General features: G+C 47.9%; 1 protein-coding gene across 1 annotated transcript in view; it reads right to left on the minus strand.

Annotated features, from left to right (window-relative positions):
• Positions 1-23,064, minus strand: part of EMILIN3 (elastin microfibril interfacer 3) — a 146,067-nt gene that overhangs the window by 47,016 nt on the left and 75,987 nt on the right. The window contains exon 2 of the mRNA XM_078652108.1: positions 15,263-15,385. Coding sequence (XP_078508234.1) covers positions 15,263-15,385 — 123 coding nt within the window. The remainder of the gene's footprint in view (positions 1-15,262; positions 15,386-23,064) is intronic.

Raw genomic sequence — 23,064 nt, forward strand, 5'->3', positions numbered from 1 at the left:
GTATTTTAGGTCTGGTGTGGACCAGAGCATCCTTGAGACTGTGCCCTTTCTTAAAGGAAAACAGTGGTTTTTGCCAGTCCTTCTTGATGCTGGTGACGATTTTCCAGTTCTTGTTTATTGATTTTTTCAACTGGTTGGATAGTGCACCGTACGTGGTGACACACGTGAGGGGGACTTCTGTTGTTGTTATTTTCGAAGTCGGTTCCAGAAGTGCTTCCCGTGGTTGATTCCGTGCACGTTTGAAGCCTTTGTTTAGTAGGTGGTTGGGGTAGCCTCTTTGTGCCAGTTTAGCTGTTAGATCAGTTGATTGGGTTTTGAAATCAACTAAGTTGCTGCAGTTCCGGCGAATCCGTAAATATTGACCATACGGGAGATTCTCCCTTAACGGGCGAGGATGAAAGCTAGAGAACTGCAACAGGTTATTCTTAGCTGTAGCTTTGTAATGAGTCTTAGTAGTTAAGGTTGTTCCACTCTTAGTGATAACCACATCAAGAAACACCACCTCCGTAGTGCTCACGGTGTGGGTGAATTTCAGGTATCTGTTAAGAGTATTAAGCCAGTTCAGGAACTCCGTTAGCCTTTCCATGCTGCCCTTCCAGATGAGCAGCACGTCATCAATATACCTTTTCCAGTATGTGATATTTCTGCTGAACGGGTTGTTAATAGACAGTATGTTTTTAGCCTCGAAGTCTGCGACATACAACCCCGCTATGCTGGGGGCAAATGTACTGCCCATCGAGGTCCCCGAGCATTGTAGGAAGAGACGCCCTTGGTATGCGAAGAAATTTTCTTTCAGTGCGATGGTGGCGCATTCAGTTATGAAGTCTCTGGGGGTGTTATATTCCCAAGTGGTAGAGTGCAGGGCGGCCTTTAGTACCGTTATAGTCTCATCTTGCGGGATACTGGTATATAGGCTCTCAATGTCTAAGGTGGCCAAGATGATGGTATCTGGCTCAAAAGAGATTGATTGCAGTTGGTGTAGCAGGCTTTTCGTGTCCTTGAGGTATGTCGGTGTGTTTTGCACAATTGGTTTCAAGAACTGGTCACAAAAGGTTGACAGGGGTTCTAAAATGGACCCGATTCCCGACACAATTGGGCGTCCAGGTGGGGGCAATTTATTTTTATGAGTCTTCGGGAGTGTGTAGAAGTATGGAATAATTTTATTACTCCTCGAAAGAAAGTCTGCTTCATTTTTAGATATATGACCCCTGGATTCGGCCTCCTGGACCAGATCGGTGATACGATTCTGGAGTTCAGGGGAGGGATCTGTGGTAAGTGGTAGGTAATTGTTGGTGTCACTCAGTAATTCTTCACATACCCTCTCATAATCCCTAATATTTTGGATTACGATGCCGCCACCTTTATCGGCTGGTTTGATGGTAATAGCGTTGTTGTTTTTTAGTTTATCAAGTGCCCGGTACTCCTCGGCGCTGAAGTTGCCAAAGTGGTGCGGTTCAGGGCATGCTTCCAAATCCAAGAACACTGCTTGTTCGAAAGCTGTAATAGCAGCTGGTACAGTGTGCGGAGGGGGTACAAACGTCGATTTTGGTCTCAGGCCAGTATCTCCCTTACGCATTTCTGCATCAGGATCCTCTTTACCTTCAAAAAAGGCCTTCAGTTTTAGTTTGCGGAAAAAATCCGTGAGTTCACAATGTAATTTAAATTTATCAGGACGAGCCGTAGGCACAAACCCCAGTCCTTTCTCTAATACTCGTTGTTCCGTGGGTGTGAGTTCCAAATCCGACAAGTTGGTGATTAGACTTGTTGGTTGCTGGCCCCTGGTTGTGGTGTCTGGCTCCTCGTGCGGTTCCCGACAGCTTCGTCTGTTTGCCAGGAGACTTGGTTGGGGGTTCTCTTGTTCCTCCCTCTGCCTCTGCGGCCCCGTTCTAAAAAAGGCTGCTGGTATTGGTTTTGGGGGGGAGGAGGAGGAGGGTGATGCCATCCTGGGTTCCAACCCATCATAGGGAATTGTGGGTGTGGAAAGGGGAATGGTGGCGGCCCGTATCCGGCATGTGGTGCCATTGCCCAACTTGGTGCTTGGTTGTGGTTCTGGAATCTTTGATTGCCTCTGTGGCCTCTATTGCCTCGTCTCCCTCCTCGTTTGTATGAGCCTGTGCTTGACCCACTACTATTGGAGGAATTATCATCTGTTGCATCTGATTCATTCAAGCCCTTTGTAGGTGCTGTATAATCAGGGTCAGCGTAAGGGTAAGTTTTGTTGAATTCAAATTTCTTAAGGTCTTTCTGAAATTTGGTTAGTTTAGACTGCAATAGGTTTTCTTTATATTCATTCATTTCACGATTGATCTCATCTAGTTTCTTTTTGTAGCCGGTCACAGTTGTTTTAAATTGTGATTCCGTCTCCTGTATTTCTATCAATAGGATGTCAGAGAGACGCAGGGCAGTCTTAATGATCAGGACGAGCCAATCACGCGTGCAATGCCACGCGATCATGGCCCAATCTTTCCTAAATTGTGCATCATCTAGAAAGATGCGGGGGGCATTGGTCACCAAAAGGCCTTTTGGTGCTGAGTTGGAAGTCAGGTATTGCTTCATTATCGTCCCATGTAAGATGGTGCGTATACGATCACGTTTCTGTTCCGTTAATTTCTCCCAGTCTGAGGTGTGTGCTATGGCTTGTGAAATTGCCGGGTCTGCAAAGAGATTGGCATCTGCCATTATCGCATCTATTTCTGCTTCCGAGAAGGTTAGACCCAGATTCGACATTATGGGATCTGCTTGGTGGGTGGTACTCAATCAGAGTTGGCGGTAAACCAATTGAGGGTCCCTTGGTTTCAGGAGAGGGAAAAAAAGGGAAAAAAGAGAAATAATCTCTCACAGCTGTGCGCTGCTTAAATATTTACAAACAATAAGAGAGAGAGGGAGAGTCGTGAACACTCTTAGTCCCCAAATTATAATATGTAACAACAACAAAAGAGTGTTCCTGTTCTGGTTCAGGTGGAAAAAGGGCACAGAGCACAAGGAAACAACAAAGCCCAATAGGTTTGTTAGGAAAGCCCTCACTCACCGACCTGGTCGGTGACTTGCTTCATCATCGGGCCCCACCGGGTGTGACCGAATGTCACCCCGGTGTGCTTCGACGCCAGAGTTACTGCGGAGCTGGTTTTCGTGATGGGAGGGCTATGTGGAAAATTACGTGAATAGTGTCAAGTGGTGAGATTAAAATTGCCTTGTATGTGTCAAAAATTTAATTTTAATCAAAGACCATCAAGGGCAAGGTTAAAAAATGTGTAGGTGAGTAGAGCCAACTAATTGGATGGTCTTACTCCCTCTAGCATTAAGTGAATATGTGAATGGTCGACATGGACATGTTTCAGCCGGTGTGGTATCATTAACCTGGCATTCGTCAGGACCTATGGTGTTAAACCTCGGCGGTATGGGCACTCTAAGGCCCACCCTACCAGAGGGCTTGAAAGTTAAAAGATCTGTGAAGTGCACAAAAACACAGAGGCGGGCTTCACCACCCGAAGGTAGGACGCACACACCTCCAGCCTCTAAAATTTAGAGACTAAAAATAAAAAGGCACCTGTGAAGGTAAGAAAACACAGACAACACAAGACAAAAGAAACATAATTAGAATATTTTGTCAATTGATTTAGCCAGATTCAGTCTATTTCTAGTGCTCATAGTGCCAGGGTGCACCACTCATGCAGAATAGCAGAGGTGCGTGGCTCTGCCGTTGGCTGAGGCTACACGATAAGTCATATTGTTAATATGGTGGCACTGTCAAAGTAGATTGCCAATTTTGCAAAATCTAACTGTGTAAGTGCACAGGGGAGGGTATTGATACGTGAAATGAGGGCGAAATGGCAGTGAAAATAAACACGCAACATTCTGTCACTCATCGATCAATGGGCCAAATGGCCAGTGGCCAGTCAGCAATGAAGCAGTCAAGAAGTGGCGAGAAAGAGGGAGGGTCTCACTTCACCAGGGATGAAAATCCACCCCATAGACCGCGGGAGGGAGGGGACGGCGCATTTGGCACATCCTGCAAAGCAAAACAGAGGGAAGAAAAAGGGACACCAAAGCCTGGTCAAGCAGCAGTTAACACTACTTAGCTCTGAATGGTTTCTCAGCCGGACTCGTACTCACGCCCACGGCGTCCGTCTCCTGCAGATAAGCCTACACGCCCTCAGGACCGGGTCTCGTCGATCCGGTTGGGAAGGGTGAAGGCGGTTATATGCGTTGCCGGTGAGGAAAAAGGCGCGACACCACTTCCGGGAGTTTCAGCCTTCCTACCACGCATGCGTTGAGGATGTACTCCAGGGCTAGACTGCTAGCCTGGTCCGGGCAGGCTACTCACTTCCGGGAATTACGCGCGGATTGAGGCGCATGCGCAGACATGATTTCCTTCGGAATTCGGGATAGTGACACTACTCGTAATGCGCATGCGCAGACGAGGTGAGACTTGAACACGGATGGAAACACAAGAGCGCAATTTGGTGTGCGCGTGAGGGGTATAATCAGAGTCAGTGAAAAGTATAACTGGCTCATGAGTTCAGGATGGGTGTTATCAAGACCAGTGGAGTGGTAAAAACTGATCTAGGAAAGTTAAGAAAGTTAAAGTAACACCGTAGCAGACAAAGGGAGTTGGTGGGAACAGATACAGATCTTGGGATAACAGATATTCATTTCAGTCATTTATTTGAGAACAGAACCCCAAGGAATGTCATCATTAAGGCCATTAGTATGGGTGCCAAGGCGATACACCCAACGCTGTTCCTTTTCAAACAGTCTCTCAGATATATTGGGGCCCCCAACGATTTGTTCAATCACAGTCCATTTCAGGTCGTTGGTGGTGTGATTGGTCTGGAGGAAATGGTCACTCATTCTTGTCGTGGCTTTTTTGCACCTGATATTACTTCTGTGCTCACATATCCGTAGCCTTATTTTACGGGTTGTCATACCCACGTAACGGAGTGAGCATGGGCAGGTGACGAGGTACACGACATTGACAGAGTTACAGTTAGTGTGGGCTTTCTGCCACCAGGTTTTACCGGGTTCCAGAGTCAAGGATTTTGTCGGGGTAGTTAGGTGACAGACAGAGCAGTTTGAACAAGGGAAGTGGCCCGTCACTTTAGGAAGGTTCCAAGTGTCAGTTATACTCCTCATCGGGGTTGCAGGTAGTATTTTAGGTCTGGTGTGGACCAGAGCATCCTTGAGACTGTGCCCTTTCTTAAAGGAAAACAGTGGTTTTTGCCAGTCCTTCTTGATGCTGGTGACGATTTTCCAGTTCTTGTTTATTGATTTTTTCAACTGGTTGGATAGTGCACCGTACGTGGTGACACACGTGAGGGGGACTTCTGTTGTTGTTATTTTCGAAGTCGGTTCCAGAAGTGCTTCCCGTGGTTGATTCCGTGCACGTTTGAAGCCTTTGTTTAGTAGGTGGTTGGGGTAGCCTCTTTGTGCCAGTTTAGCTGTTAGATCAGTTGATTGGGTTTTGAAATCAACTAAGTTGCTGCAGTTCCGGCGAATCCGTAAATATTGACCATACGGGATTTCAAAACCCAATCAACTGATCTAACAGCTAAACTGGCACAAAGAGGCTACCCCAACCACCTACTAAACAAAGGCTTCAAACGTGCACGGAATCAACCACGGGAAGCACTTCTGGAACCGACTTCGAAAATAACAACAACAGAAGTCCCCCTCACGTGTGTCACCACGTACGGTGCACTATCCAACCAGTTGAAAAAATCAATAAACAAGAACTGGAAAATCGTCACCAGCATCAAGAAGGACTGGCAAAAACCACTGTTTTCCTTTAAGAAAGGGCACAGTCTCAAGGATGCTCTGGTCCACACCAGACCTAAAATACTACCTGCAACCCCGATGAGGAGTATAACTGACACTTGGAACCTTCCTAAAGTGACGGGCCACTTCCCTTGTTCAAACTGCTCTGTCTGTCACCTAACTACCCCGACAAAATCCTTGACTCTGGAACCCGGTAAAACCTGGTGGCAGAAAGCCCACACTAACTGTAACTCTGTCAATGTCGTGTACCTCGTCACCTGCCCATGCTCACTCCGTTACGTGGGTATGACAACCCGTAAAATAAGGCTACGGATATGTGAGCACAGAAGTAATATCAGGTGCAAAAAAGCCACGACAAGAATGAGTGACCATTTCCTCCAGACCAATCACACCACCAACGACCTGAAATGGACTGTGATTGAACAAATCGTTGGGGGCCCCAATATATCTGAGAGACTGTTTGAAAAGGAACAGCGTTGGGTGTATCGCCTTGGCACCCATACTAATGGCCTTAATGATGACATTCCTTGGGGTTCTGTTCTCAAATAAATGACTGAAATGAATATCTGTTATCCCAAGATCTGTATCTGTTCCCACCAACTCCCTTTGTCTGCTACGGTGTTACTTTAACTTTCTTAACTTTCCTAGATCAGTTTTTACCACTCCACTGGTCTTGATAACACCCATCCTGAACTCATGAGCCAGTTATACTTTTCACTGACTCTGATTATACCCCTCACGCGCACACCAAATTGCGCTCTTGTGTTTCCATCCGTGTTCAAGTCTCACCTCGTCTGCGCATGCGCATTACGAGTAGTGTCACTATCCCGAATTCCGAAGGAAATCATGTCTGCGCATGCGCCTCAATCCGCGCGTAATTCCCGGAAGTGAGTAGCCTGCCCGGACCAGGCTAGCAGTCTAGCCCTGGAGTACATCCTCAACGCATGCGTGGTAGGAAGGCTGAAACTCCCGGAAGTGGTGTCGCGCCTTTTTCCTCACCGGCAACGCATATAACCGCCTTCACCCTTCCCAACCGGATCGACGAGACCCGGTCCTGAGGGCGTGTAGGCTTATCTGCAGGAGACGGACGCCGTGGGCGTGAGTACGAGTCCGGCTGAGAAACCATTCAGAGCTAAGTAGTGTTAACTGCTGCTTGACCAGGCTTTGGTGTCCCTTTTTCTTCCCTCTGTTTTGCTTTGCAGGATGTGCCAAATGCGCCGTCCCCTCCCTCCCGCGGTCTATGGGGTGGATTTTCATCCCTGGTGAAGTGAGACCCTCCCTCTTTCTCGCCACTTCTTGACTGCTTCATTGCTGACTGGCCACTGGCCATTTGGCCCATTGATCGATGAGTGACAGAATGTTGCGTGTTTATTTTCACTGCCATTTCGCCCTCATTTCACGTATCAATACCCTCCCCTGTGCACTTACACAGTTAGATTTTGCAAAATTGGCAATCTACTTTGACAGTGCCACCATATTAACAATATGACTTATCGTGTAGCCTCAGCCAACGGCAGAGCCACGCACCTCTGCTATTCTGCATGAGTGGTGCACCCTGGCACTATGAGCACTAGAAATAGACTGAATCTGGCTAAATCAATTGACAAAATATTCTAATTATGTTTCTTTTGTCTTGTGTTGTCTGTGTTTTCTTACCTTCACAGGTGCCTTTTTATTTTTAGTCTCTAAATTTTAGAGGCTGGAGGTGTGTGCGTCCTACCTTCGGGTGGTGAAGCCCGCCTCTGTGTTTTTGTGCACTTCACAGATCTTTTAACTTTCAAGCCCTCTGGTAGGGTGGGCCTTAGAGTGCCCATACCGCCGAGGTTTAACACCATAGGTCCTGACGAATGCCAGGTTAATGATACCACACCGGCTGAAACATGTCCATGTCGACCATTCACATATTCACTTAATGCTAGAGGGAGTAAGACCATCCAATTAGTTGGCTCTACTCACCTACACATTTTTTAACCTTGCCCTTGATGGTCTTTGATTAAAATTAAATTTTTGACACATACAAGGCAATTTTAATCTCACCACTTGACACTATTCACGTAATTTTCCACATAGCCCTCCCATCACGAAAACCAGCTCCGCAGTAACTCTGGCGTCGAAGCACACCGGGGTGACATTCGGTCACACCCGGTGGGGCCCGATGATGAAGCAAGTCACCGACCAGGTCGGTGAGTGAGGGCTTTCCTAACAAACCTATTGGGCTTTGTTGTTTCCTTGTGCTCTGTGCCCTTTTTCCACCTGAACCAGAACAGGAACACTCTTTTGTTGTTGTTACATATTATAATTTGGGGACTAAGAGTGTTCACGACTCTCCCTCTCTCTCTTATTGTTTGTAAATATTTAAGCAGCGCACAGCTGTGAGAGATTATTTCTCTTTTTTCCCTTTTTTTCCCTCTCCTGAAACCAAGGGACCCTCAATTGGTTTACCGCCAACTCTGATTGAGTACCACCCACCAAGCAGATCCCATAATGTCGAATCTGGGTCTAACCTTCTCGGAAGCAGAAATAGATGCGATAATGGCAGATGCCAATCTCTTTGCAGACCCGGCAATTTCACAAGCCATAGCACACACCTCAGACTGGGAGAAATTAACGGAACAGAAACGTGATCGTATACGCACCATCTTACATGGGACGATAATGAAGCAATACCTGACTTCCAACTCAGCACCAAAAGGCCTTTTGGTGACCAATGCCCCCCGCATCTTTCTAGATGATGCACAATTTAGGAAAGATTGGGCCATGATCGCGTGGCATTGCACGCGTGATTGGCTCGTCCTGATCATTAAGACTGCCCTGCGTCTCTCTGACATCCTATTGATAGAAATACAGGAGACGGAATCACAATTTAAAACAACTGTGACCGGCTACAAAAAGAAACTAGATGAGATCAATCGTGAAATGAATGAATATAAAGAAAACCTATTGCAGTCTAAACTAACCAAATTTCAGAAAGACCTTAAGAAATTTGAATTCAACAAAACTTACCCTTACGCTGACCCTGATTATACAGCACCTACAAAGGGCTTGAATGAATCAGATGCAACAGATGATAATTCCTCCAATAGTAGTGGGTCAAGCACAGGCTCATACAAACGAGGAGGGAGACGAGGCAATAGAGGCCACAGAGGCAATCAAAGATTCCAGATCCACAACCAAGCACCAAGTTGGGCAATGGCACCACATGCCGGATACGGGCCGCCACCATTCCCCTTTCCACACCCACAATTCCCTATGATGGGTTGGAACCCAGGATGGCATCACCCTCCTCCTCCTCCCCCCCAAAACCAATACCAGCAGCCTTTTTTAGAACGGGGCCGCAGAGGCAGAGGGAGGAACAAGAGAACCCCCAACCAAGTCTCCTGGCAAACAGACGAAGCTGTCGGGAACCGCACGAGGAGCCAGACACCACAACCAGGGGCCAGCAACCAACAAGTCTAATCACCAACTTGTCGGATTTGGAACTCACACCCACGGAACAACGAGTATTAGAGAAAGGACTGGGGTTTGTGCCTACGGCTCGTCCTGATAAATTTAAATTACATTGTGAACTCACGGATTTTTTCCGCAAACTAAAACTGAAGGCCTTTTTTGAAGGTAAAGAGGATCCTGATGCAGAAATGCGTAAGGGAGATACTGGCCTGAGACCAAAATCGACGTTTGTACCCCCTCCGCACACTGTACCAGCTGCTATTACAGCTTTCGAACAAGCAGTGTTCTTGGATTTGGAAGCATGCCCTGAACCGCACCACTTTGGCAACTTCAGCGCCGAGGAGTACCGGGCACTTGATAAACTAAAAAACAACAACGCTATTACCATCAAACCAGCCGATAAAGGTGGCGGCATCGTAATCCAAAATATTAGGGATTATGAGAGGGTATGTGAAGAATTACTGAGTGACACCAACAATTACCTACCACTTACCACAGATCCCTCCCCTGAACTCCAGAATCGTATCACCGATCTGGTCCAGGAGGCCGAATCCAGGGGTCATATATCTAAAAATGAAGCAGACTTTCTTTCGAGGAGTAATAAAATTATTCCATACTTCTACACACTCCCGAAGACTCATAAAAATAAATTGCCCCCACCTGGACGCCCAATTGTGTCGGGAATCGGGTCCATTTTAGAACCCCTGTCAACCTTTTGTGACCAGTTCTTGAAACCAATTGTGCAAAACACACCGACATACCTCAAGGACACGAAAAGCCTGCTACACCAACTGCAATCAATCTCTTTTGAGCCAGATACCATCATCTTGGCCACCTTAGACATTGAGAGCCTATATACCAGTATCCCGCAAGATGAGACTATAACGGTACTAAAGGCCGCCCTGCACTCTACCACTTGGGAATATAACACCCCCAGAGACTTCATAACTGAATGCGCCACCATCGCACTGAAAGAAAATTTCTTCGCATACCAAGGGCGTCTCTTCCTACAATGCTCGGGGACCTCGATGGGCAGTACATTTGCCCCCAGCATAGCGGGGTTGTATGTCGCAGACTTCGAGGCTAAAAACATACTGTCTATTAACAACCCGTTCAGCAGAAATATCACATACTGGAAAAGGTATATTGATGACGTGCTGCTCATCTGGAAGGGCAGCATGGAAAGGCTAACGGAGTTCCTGAACTGGCTTAATACTCTTAACAGATACCTGAAATTCACCCACACCGTGAGCACTACGGAGGTGGTGTTTCTTGATGTGGTTATCACTAAGAGTGGAACAACCTTAACTACTAAGACTCATTACAAAGCTACAGCTAAGAATAACCTGTTGCAGTTCTCTAGCTTTCATCCTCGCCCGTTAAGGGAGAATCTCCCGTATGGTCAATATTTACGGATTCGCCGGAACTGCAGCAACTTAGTTGATTTCAAAACCCAATCAACTGATCTAACAGCTAAACTGGCACAAAGAGGCTACCCCAACCACCTACTAAACAAAGGCTTCAAACGTGCACGGAATCAACCACGGGAAGCACTTCTGGAACCGACTTCGAAAATAACAACAACAGAAGTCCCCCTCACGTGTGTCACCACGTACGGTGCACTATCCAACCAGTTGAAAAAATCAATAAACAAGAACTGGAAAATCGTCACCAGCATCAAGAAGGACTGGCAAAAACCACTGTTTTCCTTTAAGAAAGGGCACAGTCTCAAGGATGCTCTGGTCCACACCAGACCTAAAATACTACCTGCAACCCCGATGAGGAGTATAACTGACACTTGGAACCTTCCTAAAGTGACGGGCCACTTCCCTTGTTCAAACTGCTCTGTCTGTCACCTAACTACCCCGACAAAATCCTTGACTCTGGAACCCGGTAAAACCTGGTGGCAGAAAGCCCACACTAACTGTAACTCTGTCAATGTCGTGTACCTCGTCACCTGCCCATGCTCACTCCGTTACGTGGGTATGACAACCCGTAAAATAAGGCTACGGATATGTGAGCACAGAAGTAATATCAGGTGCAAAAAAGCCACGACAAGAATGAGTGACCATTTCCTCCAGACCAATCACACCACCAACGACCTGAAATGGACTGTGATTGAACAAATCGTTGGGGGCCCCAATATATCTGAGAGACTGTTTGAAAAGGAACAGCGTTGGGTGTATCGCCTTGGCACCCATACTAATGGCCTTAATGATGACATTCCTTGGGGTTCTGTTCTCAAATAAATGACTGAAATGAATATCTGTTATCCCAAGATCTGTATCTGTTCCCACCAACTCCCTTTGTCTGCTACGGTGTTACTTTAACTTTCTTAACTTTCCTAGATCAGTTTTTACCACTCCACTGGTCTTGATAACACCCATCCTGAACTCATGAGCCAGTTATACTTTTCACTGACTCTGATTATACCCCTCACGCGCACACCAAATTGCGCTCTTGTGTTTCCATCCGTGTTCAAGTCTCACCTCGTCTGCGCATGCGCATTACGAGTAGTGTCACTATCCCGAATTCCGAAGGAAATCATGTCTGCGCATGCGCCTCAATCCGCGCGTAATTCCCGGAAGTGAGTAGCCTGCCCGGACCAGGCTAGCAGTCTAGCCCTGGAGTACATCCTCAACGCATGCGTGGTAGGAAGGCTGAAACTCCCGGAAGTGGTGTCGCGCCTTTTTCCTCACCGGCAACGCATATAACCGCCTTCACCCTTCCCAACCGGATCGACGAGACCCGGTCCTGAGGGCGTGTAGGCTTATCTGCAGGAGACGGACGCCGTGGGCGTGAGTACGAGTCCGGCTGAGAAACCATTCAGAGCTAAGTAGTGTTAACTGCTGCTTGACCAGGCTTTGGTGTCCCTTTTTCTTCCCTCTGTTTTGCTTTGCAGGATGTGCCAAATGCGCCGTCCCCTCCCTCCCGCGGTCTATGGGGTGGATTTTCATCCCTGGTGAAGTGAGACCCTCCCTCTTTCTCGCCACTTCTTGACTGCTTCATTGCTGACTGGCCACTGGCCATTTGGCCCATTGATCGATGAGTGACAGAATGTTGCGTGTTTATTTTCACTGCCATTTCGCCCTCATTTCACGTATCAATACCCTCCCCTGTGCACTTACACAGTTAGATTTTGCAAAATTGGCAATCTACTTTGACAGTGCCACCATATTAACAATATGACTTATCGTGTAGCCTCAGCCAACGGCAGAGCCACGCACCTCTGCTATTCTGCATGAGTGGTGCACCCTGGCACTATGAGCACTAGAAATAGACTGAATCTGGCTAAATCAATTGACAAAATATTCTAATTATGTTTCTTTTGTCTTGTGTTGTCTGTGTTTTCTTACCTTCACAGGTGCCTTTTTATTTTTAGTCTCTAAATTTTAGAGGCTGGAGGTGTGTGCGTCCTACCTTCGGGTGGTGAAGCCCGCCTCTGTGTTTTTGTGCACTTCACAGATCTTTTAACTTTCAAGCCCTCTGGTAGGGTGGGCCTTAGAGTGCCCATACCGCCGAGGTTTAACACCATAGGTCCTGACGAATGCCAGGTTAATGATACCACACCGGCTGAAACATGTCCATGTCGACCATTCACATATTCACTTAATGCTAGAGGGAGTAAGACCATCCAATTAGTTGGCTCTACTCACCTACACATTTTTTAACCTTGCCCTTGATGGTCTTTGATTAAAATTAAATTTTTGACACATACAAGGCAATTTTAATCTCACCACTTGACACTATTCACGTAATTTTCCACATAGCCCTCCCATCACGAAAACCAGCTCCGCAGTAACTCTGGCGTCGAAGCACACCGGGGTGACATTCGGTCACACCCGGTGGGGCCCGATGATGAAGCAAGTCACCGACCAGGTCGGTGAGTGAGGGCTTTCCTAACAAACCTATTGGGCTTTGTTGTTTCCTTGTGCTCTGTGCCCTTTTTCCACCTGAACCAGAACAGGAACACTCTTTTGTTGTTGTTACATATTATAATTTGGGGACTAAGAGTGTTCACGACTCTCCCTCTCTCTCTTATTGTTTGTAAACAAATCATGTTACAGCCTATGTTAGATCTGTGTTTGGAGAAAACATGCACCACTGCTGGGTGTGCTCTTCTTGTTCTGTGTGTAAGGGAAGCTTGCGTTGCTATTGTCTGTGTTGCACGTGTTTTCATCTATAAATAACATTTGTATTGTTGATGTCTGTACAGTGTCTGTTTTTCTATATGTGCTTGTGTGGCTCTGCTCCTGAAAATGCCTTACCCTATGCGTTTAGCAGCATATACTGCCCATGCACTCTGCAGCTTGTCTACAATGCCTGCTGTACCTGTTCTCTGTGAATGAATGAAGCTTGCACTACCAGGCCCATCGCAACGTATTTTAGTGCACTGGGCTTAGCCCATTTTTAGCACTTTCCTAATGCTTGTTGTCAAAGCAATGTGTGCCACTCCCTAACTGCTGAAAAACACTTCACCCCTACATGTTGGTGGTGCCTCTTAGGGGCTTGCACGAATACTGCCCATGGGATACTCATACAGCAACCATTGCCTGCAAATATTTATATATACATACATACATACATATATATATATTTTATCTTTCTCAAGCTTGATATCATACTAAACAAGGCCAGAGTGTATGGGAATTTCTGTGCGGGGAGCTTCTAGATCAGGTTACAGCCCTGGCTTACAAACAAGCAGTGGTACATGCAAGAATAACAGACTCTGCTTTGTTGTGCTCCTTTGGCCAAGAGGCCTCAAAGCGAGCTCTTAATTACTTCTCTTTTAATAGACTGAATTGACTCTGCTGGAACTCCTGGCAGGGCCTGGCAGTGCAATCCTCTGGGCAAGGCTTGCTGTCACTGAGAGCCTTGGCATGGGCGAGGCGCTGATGTCTTGGCAGCGGTTCCTGTGCCCTTGCCGGCTAAAGTGTTGGCAGGATCCAGGGCCTTAAATAAGAAGGGATAATGGCTGCTGAATAGCTGCCAGTTCGAAAAAAGCGAGAGGCGATCTGGCCCACTGAGGAACGGGAGATTTCTGGGCAGGCCAGTGTCCTTGACATTTGCGTGACTCTGCCCTGTCCTTACCAGCCTTTTCGAGATAGTCACCCATTGAGAAACTAGTATCTACCTGATACATTCACGGTTGGTGGTTAAAGACCATACAAGACAACCAATGCCTTACTTGTGTGGTCTTTCATCCTCTTAGGGTTACCAATGCCCTCATCTTGCACATTGTCGGCCTCATCCACCACGCTCAGCCTCCTGGCGCTGTCGTTATTGTTGGATGGTGCAAGGGATTCAAATTGAGGTTTTTTGGAGTTTACATAATACAGGTGTAAATTTCATTTTTTTTCAAATGGTTAGTAGTCGGGGAAGAGTATGTTCGCCGCATGGTCTTTAGGTAAAACTATCAATGGTGCCCAAAAGCAGAATGATGAAAGATCTCCAGAAGCTCTTTCTCTGGTGGAGCATACATATCGCGGTATTGGATGAGATAAAAGGAGACAGGCAGTGGCATCTCTCTTCCTGTTCTCAGATAGGATTCTCACCTGGTAGCTTTAGGATATCCTGGGTGACATAACTCTGTAAGGAGCTGTGGCATTGTCTATCCAGCGTACATTGTACCCAAACCACCGACACCCTTGGATTTGGAGTGTAGAACAGGTTTAATGGATACTTTTTTTCTGTTTTGTGATGTTATACGTGAACTTTAATCTCTCCACCCCTTCTTGTGCGTATACTCTTTTGAGTGGACATCTTGGGTACCATTATGTTAGCCATCTGTAAATTGAACCATGCAAATGGAGTAGGTAATGAGATGTCCATAAACTGTCCTAGCAACCTATCTGAATCATTTGTTCATGACTAAGTAGTTTTCAAACAAAGTTTCGTTCAAGATATATTTTATATGCGACGGCCCAGTTAGATGGGAACGTATCTCCATTTGACAAGAGTTTTGATGGGGCATGCGAGGAGATGTTGAGGAGGCTAGAGGTTGATATGGCGGGTTATGGGGACAAAGAGCTCTACTTACATGACTTTTCCTGGACACTTGGGTCCCCAGTTGCACTTGTGGTACTCGGCCTTCACGTAGGTCTCAGTCCCATCCTGCTGAGTGCAAGAGATGTTGCGCTGCACTACATACACGCAATAATTCCTGCAAGTAGGAAATAAAAGGAGCAGTGAAACCTAAGGATAAGCGATGAGCATGAATGCAACACAAAACACCATGAAATACACAAATAATCACGCAAGCCGACCAGCAGCATGGACTAAGGCGCTTATCAGGAGAGTTCTAGTATTCCTCATGCGCCAAGTAACAGAAGTTACCTGTGACGCAGTAACATTTCATCTAATGAAAGCATGCAAAGGGTCAGGATGAAAATCTTCCTGCAAATGGGGAATAACATGCAGCAATCATTGTGCAAACAGATCCCAGCCGTTATTCCACATTCCACGCTGGCTTGTAGTGAACCAACTTGTGATCCCACTGCCTGGTATCACTGATACCCCTGTCATCTGCACATGTGGGGGCCAGCAACCACCAACCCTCTCATAACGGTTTAATAAATCCACAAAATAAATAAAACAGTAAAGGCGCATAAGCCGCCATGAAGCTGTATGGATATCTCCCATCTCATTGGCTGGGTGACATCTCCAGTCAAAGGACTGCTACACAGGAGGAGACACCAAGTCTCCAGGCTGATACATTGTATGCTACAAAAGCAGAACAAGATACAAGAACCAGGAAAACACTGGGGTCACGAGGAAGAGAAAAGAAAAACACACAGCAAATGATGGAACACTCCCACCAACCTGCAAAGAAAATACAATAGAAAAAAAAAACACTTGCCTTAAAGAGAAACACAAGGCTGGCTAGAATCAGTGAGGTATTGTTTCCCAGAGACTGAGCAGGGCTTCCCTTTGAGAGAAGGTTATGAAATCGGAAAAACCTGCGTCATCACTGGAGAATCCATAAATGAAAATACTTTCCTTTATGAACGGCCTTCTGCTAAAGAACCTCTCTGTTAAATATAACTCAGCCGACAGCACCCTGCTGGCGAACGTACATAAAGTAACTCTGTCGGCAGGGGCGGCCTTAGGCATGTGCAAGCTGTGCACCTGCACAGGGCCACCAAACCCCAGGAGCCACAACGCCAATATATATCCTTAATATAATAATTCTCTGAGGATGGATACATATTTGCGTGGCGGCCCCTGGCAGGGATTTGGCGGCCTCCGGCTCTGTTCCACTTCCAAACACCTTCCTGAGCTCCGGGGGGGGGGGGGGGCGGGGCTCCACCCCACCCGGATCCCCTCTTCCGGGGCCCCCTACATACGCTCCCTGCCCAGGGCCGCCATGAGCCTAGAGCCGCCCCTGCTGTCGGACAGCCGATTGACTCACCTCTTATACTAATGTGCAGTAATAGCTGTCCATTATGTCCAACCTATGCCCAGTTCTACATGCTTTCCTTGCCTCGCCACCTTAAATAAACCTAACCCCCTTGGCCCCGATTCACAGATTTAAATATATAGGTGTAGATGTACCACCTGTACATTTATTACTACAGCGAGGTGTAAATTTGGAAATCAATAAATACATCAATACTGTCTAGACTCACCAGGGATTAAGTCAATTTTATTATTTTTAATGCCTTACTATTGTCCCGAAAATGGCAGAATAAAGCTATCTTTTATTGTCCTATTTTGTCTAAAAATCATATATGAGGCACCTTGCTGTGCAGTTAACACAGTTTTTTTTGTAAAACTCCCAAACAATTGTTCTCTCAAAATGCCATACTGTCTGCATCTCATCATGTATTACATATGTGTGTATATTAATCTTTACCAGCCTATGAATAAAGAGCTCAAATGTCCTTCTACACTACGCTTGCGTTACAGACAAAGCAAAATTAAAATAAATAGCAGGAAACATTATTAAATATTAGCTCTCTCAATGTGATACATCACACTGGCACTTTTTCAGTTGTATTAGGTGTATCATGTTCTATTAAGAGAAAAGCTCATATCACTCATTCTTATACCGCCTGTGACTTTGATACCAGGAGATGCCCAAACAAGCACTGGCAAAACCATTAGGTCTCATCTTTCAGACCTACTGGCTCTGCCAATGTCTTTTGTTCGTTTTGTACAGTATCAGCATACATGCCGATGCTTTACAGCATAAAAGGAAGAAAAAGATGCAATAATGCAGCCATATCATTTTGTAGGCTCTCACCTGCGTCATGATAAATACGTGACATGTGGGTGTATATTTTTTTTACCAGTCAAAGATTAACAGGTGAGTAAATAAAATATAAAAATGAAGTAGTGCTAAAGCATTTTTAATGATGAAGTGGAAGGTCCGGCAGCAATTTGCTGTCTGGCCCTTCAAAAAAGTTCAAATTTATGTATATCTATATTTTAATATAAAAAAATTGAAATTAAAAAAAAACAAAAAAAAAAACATAGCAGGACCTTGGGGAGCAGGCGTGAGGGCAATAGAGGAGAGGGAAAGAAGCCCTCGAGGGAGTGAGTAGCAAGGAATGAGGTGGAAAGGTACAGGTGGAAGAGAACAACACTGGGGCAAAGGGAGACGCACATGTGTGCGAGCAAGACTGAGCATGGGAAAGAGAAACACAGAGGCGAGAGAGAGCAACATGGAGCATGAGGGAAAGAAGCATGCGGAGAACAACGCCGAGCGGAAATAGGGAAGCACATGAGGGAGACAGCTAGAAAACACATGCACTGTCATGAAGTGCTTAAACAAACTAAAATAAGTATTTCCCTAAAAGTGACCAGTGGAAGAGCACAAGTTAGGAGTCTATGGTCCAGGAGAGGGACAAACACAAGATGGACAAGGTGAGAGGTGGAACAAGAAGCAAGCAAATGAGAGTGACTATAAAGCATGTGCTGCTTGCAATTCATGGGAATTAAAACCACTGCAAGTTCTTTCTAATAATAGGCCTTTTGCACCTGGACAGTATGCACTGTCTCGTATGCTCGACCTTAGAAGAGACAGATTTGGTACCGAGCAGGTGCTGATCTATCTATGGTGGACCATTTAAAAAGCCTTGCATATGCTTGGGGGTTAATCAGCACAAAAAGACCACGAACTGAGTTCCTAAATGTTAAATTGTGATCACAAATACCTGGAGAACATTTTTTCTGCCTCCTGATACTCAAATGATGTGAGAGAGAAATAATGTCAAAAGGGAACACTAATTCCCAGAGTAGTAGGGCTTAATTTGTAAAAAAAAAAAAACATAGGTGCCGGGCCGTCGTCAGGAGGCCATCTTAGTTTGCACCACACATTACCACTGTACTTACACAACTACTAACCATCACACTGCTATAAATGTGACAATTCAGACTGTTAGAGGCTGTCAGAGCTTTAAGAATAGCATTAGTGGCAGGTATTCATTGTTTTAATGTATATTGAATTAACCGCATGCGTGCGGGCGGAATTCCGCCCGTACGCTGGGTTTTTAAAAAGCGCACTTTACGTGACGAGCTGGGCTCGTCATGAGCGTGCGAGGAGGCTACGCCATGACGAGCCCAGCTCGTCATGAGCGTCGAAGGGGTTAACAAACAACTGCTTATCTTTAAATTGCCCAAACAGCGCTACCGTGTGGCAGCTGTCATAAGTGCATGTTCTGGCAATTAAGTGCCGGTGCCAGGCACCAGAAACCATCGGCTCAAATTAAGCACTGAGTAGGTGCTAGAGCTGAAAAAGACTGACCTCCTAACCACTATATTACTACCTTGACATAGTAAGATAAGCTATGAACTTAATAAAGGAGGCATATTCCAATCTTTTATGGAAAACATGAACAAAGTGGAAATGCTTCACTAATTGAAGCAGGGATATCACATACAATGAATCCCTTGTTAGGCTGGCGCTTGGCCACCTGTGAACCGAACTCTAGCAGTCACACGTGATACGATGGTTTACATAATGGAACTAGACTTTCCAAGCGCCTTCATTTATTCATTCATTGGGTTATGTGATAAAGTGTCAGGGATAGAGCGACAAAACCAAGCGGCACTAAACCTACCCCATGAACCATGGCTGCCTGAAGTGGTTTTAGCTTAGCTCTTACTTTCATGCTGCGTGTGCTTCTGTGGGCCTGGTCACATTCTGAGTGTGGTTGTCACCAAATGGAACAAGTAATAGAACCGTGGAGCCCAAACAAACTGGCTCAGAGATCAGACACAGGGAGGAATATATTTTACAACATCAGATCTCCCAACTGACGGAAAGCTGATCTGTGTGTGTGACAGTAAGTGATCCAAAATCTGCCACTGATCTCAACCTTGTTTCCAGTAGATAACTATCAACAGCAGTAGCGTGGGCCAAGAATGGCACTAGTTCAGGGACTTGGCGCCAACTACACCCACACGAATACGTACAACAAGCTTGTTGTGTGGAAAGGCCATATTTATTCTGGGCAGGATTTACCCTGAGATAGAGCTATATCTGTGGGGTTATAACATTTTATCCAATTGAAAATGAGTTGTCTGTAAAGGAAGTGCTTGCGCTATTTCACCGTGCATACTCCACTCTATGCAAATCCACTGTACAAGCCTTTACTCCACTCTGTGCCAGTCCACTCTACAACACTCTACTCCACAACACAGTATGACACTCTACTCCTCTCTACACTATGCCTCTCCACTCTTTTCCACTTAACTCTTTGCCACTCCACTCTATGCCACTTTACTCCACTCGATGAAACTTTATGCCACTTCACTCACCAGCACTCTGCTCCATTCTACTCCTCTCTACTCTACTCCACTCTGTGCCACTATACTCTATCGATCAATCAATCAATGACACTTGTATAGCGCGCTACATACCCGTAGGGTCTCAAGGCGCTGGGGGGGGGGGGGGGGGGGTGCCGCTACTGCTCGAACAGCCAGGTCTTCAGCTTCCTCCTGAAGGAGAGGTGGTCTTGGGTCAGGCGCAGGTCGGTCGGGAGGGAGTTCCAGGTCTTGGCAGCCAGGTAGGAGAAGGACCTTCCTCCTGTAGTCGCTCTTCGGATGCGGGGGACGGCGGCGAGGGCGTGGTTGGCTGATCGAAGGTGGCGTTTGGGAGCGTAGAAGTTGACTCGGCTGTTGAGGTAGCTCGGGCCTTGGTCGTGTAGGGCTTTGTGTGCGTGGGTGAGGAGGCGGAAGGTGATTCTTTTGCTGACGGGGAGCCAGTGAAGGTCTCTGAGATGTCCGGAGATGTGACTGGTTCGTGGGATGTCGAGGATGAGTCTGGCTGAGGCGTTCTGGATCCGCTGGAGTCTCTTCTGGAGCTTGGCGGTGGTACCGGCGTAGAGGGCGTTGCCGTAGTCCAGTCGGCTGGTGACGAGGGCCTGGGTGACGGTCCTCCTGGTCTCGGTGGGGATCCACCAGAAGATCTTCCGTAGCATGCGTAGGGTGTTGAAGCACGCCGAGGAGACGTTGTTGACTTGCCTGGTCATTGAGAGGGAGGAGTCCAGGATGAAGCCCAGGTTGCGTGCATGGTCTGTCGGTTTGGGTGCGGTGCCCAGGGCGGGAGGCCACCAGGAGTCGTCCCAGGCGGAGGGTGAAGAGCCCAGGATGAGGACCTCCGTCTTGTCCGAGTTCAGTTTCAGGCGGCTGGTCGTCATCCACTCGGCTACCTCCTTCATCCCTTCGTGCAGGTTGGCTCTGGCGGCGGCTGGGTCGTTGGTCAGGGAGAGGATCAGCTGGGTGTCGTCGGCGTAGGAGATTATGCTGAGGTTGTGTTTGCGTACGATGGCCGCGAGGGGGCTCATGTAGACGTTGAAGAGGGTGGGGCTCAGAGATGATCCTTGAGGGACGCCGCAGATGACTTCGGAGGCCTCTGACTTGTACGGTGGTAGGCGGACTCTCTGTGTTCTTCCGTCGAGGAAGGAGATGATCCATTCCAGCGCCTTGTCCTGGATTCCGACGTTGCTGAGGCGCTGCACTAGGGTGCGGTGGCAGACCGTGTCGAATGCCGCGGAGAGGTCTAGGAGGATGAGGGCCGCTGTTTCTCCATTGTCCATCAGGGCTCGGATGTCATCGGTGGCGGCGATGAGGGCGGTCTCGGTGCTGTGGTTGGCTCGGAAGCCGGACTGTGAGGGGTCGAGGGATCCGTTCGTCTCGAGGAAGGCGGCCATCTGCTTGTTGACGGTCTTCTCGATGACTTTGGCTGGAAACGGGAGGAGCGAGATGGGGCGGTAGTTCTTGAGGTCGGTGGGGTCCGCTGTTGGTTTCTTGAGTAGAGCGCTGAGTTCGGCGTGTTTCCAGCTCTCAGGGAAGATGGTGGTGTCGAAGGATGTGTTGATGATGTCTCGCAGATGGGGTGCGATGACAGCGTCGGCCTTGTTGAAGACGTGGTGAGGGCAGGGGTCGGTCGGCGATCCGGAGTGGATGGAGTTCATCGTGCGGATGGTGTCTTCGGTGCTGATCGGGGTCCAGGCGTGGAGGGTGGTGGTGGGGGGTGGTTGTTTGGTCATGGTGTGCGTTGGTTGGTTGTTGAAGCTGTTGTGTATGTCCGCGATCTTGTTGTGGAAGTATGAGGCGAGGGAGTTGCAGAGGTCTTGCGATGGGGTGATGTCGTTGTTTCCTGCGCTGGGGTTGGAGAGCTCTTTCACGATGTTGAAGAGTTCCTTGCTGTTGTGTGCGTTGTTGTCCAGCCTGTCCTTGAATGCTGTTTTCTTGGCGGCGCGGATCAGCTGGTGGTGTTTCCGGGTGGCAAGCTTGAAGGAGGTCCTGTTGTCCGGTGTCGGATCCCTTCTCCAGACTTTCTCGAGGGCTCGGCAGTTCTTCTTGGAGCTCTTGAGTTCGTCGGTGAACCAAGGGGCCTTCTTGCTGCCGGGTCTGCTGGGCGGGGTCCTCAGTGGGGCGAGTTCGTCCGCGCAGTTGCTGATCCACTTCGTGAGGTAGTCGGCGGCCTGGCTGGGGTTCGCTGAGCTGGCAGGAGGGTGCTGGCTCAGGGAGGTGGCGAGCTGGTCTGCTGTGATCGTGTTCCAGCTTCTGCGGGCGGCCTGTTGTTGGTGGTGGTGGGTCGTCGTTCTCTTGAAGGTGAAGTGGACGCAGCTGTGGTCCGTCCATTGAAGCTCTGTGGCGTGGCTGAAGTCGATGTCTGTGCTGGAGGAGAAGACGGCGTCGAGTGTGTGTCCGGCGAGGTGGGTGGGGGTGGACACCAGTTGCTTGAGTCCCAGGTTGGCGAGGTTGTCGAGCAGGGTGCTGGTGTTGCGGTCGTTGTTGTTCTCCAGATGGAAGTTGAGGTCTCCCAGGAGGATGTAGTCAGCGGAGGGGAGGGCATGCGGGCTGACGAAGTCGGCGATGTCCTCGCTGAATTGTGTGCGTGGTCCAGGGGGTCGGTAGATCAGGGTGCCTCTGAGGGTGGTGTTCGGCTTGGCGTGGATCTGGAAATGCAGGTGTTCGGCGCTGGTCAGGGTGTTGTCGGTGCTGGTCGTGAGACGGATGGTGTTCCTGTGGATGATGGCGATGCCTCCTCCCATCCGGTTGGCGTTTCGGTCCCTCCGGACGATCTTGTAGCCCTCTGGGATAGCGATGGCGATGTCGGGAGCTGAGGAGGTGTTCATCCAGGTCTCCGTGAGGAAGGCAACGTCAGGGGCTGTGGTGTCGAGGAGGTTCCAGAGTTCGATGGCGTGTCTGTGGACGGAGCGGGTGTTGAGCAGGATGCACTTGAGGTGGGTACTGCTGGTGTTCGATTTGGCGGGTGCTGGTGCGAGGCTGGTCCGGATGCAGGAGAACTTGCAGGCGTGGCAGCTGAAAGGTCCGTGGGTACGTCGTGGAGTGGCTTGATGGCAATCTGGGAGTCGGTCGGTGTTG

This window comes from Lissotriton helveticus, chromosome 7 (assembly GCF_964261635.1).
Source record: "Lissotriton helveticus chromosome 7, aLisHel1.1, whole genome shotgun sequence".
NCBI classification, from domain to species: domain Eukaryota; kingdom Metazoa; phylum Chordata; class Amphibia; order Caudata; family Salamandridae; genus Lissotriton; species Lissotriton helveticus.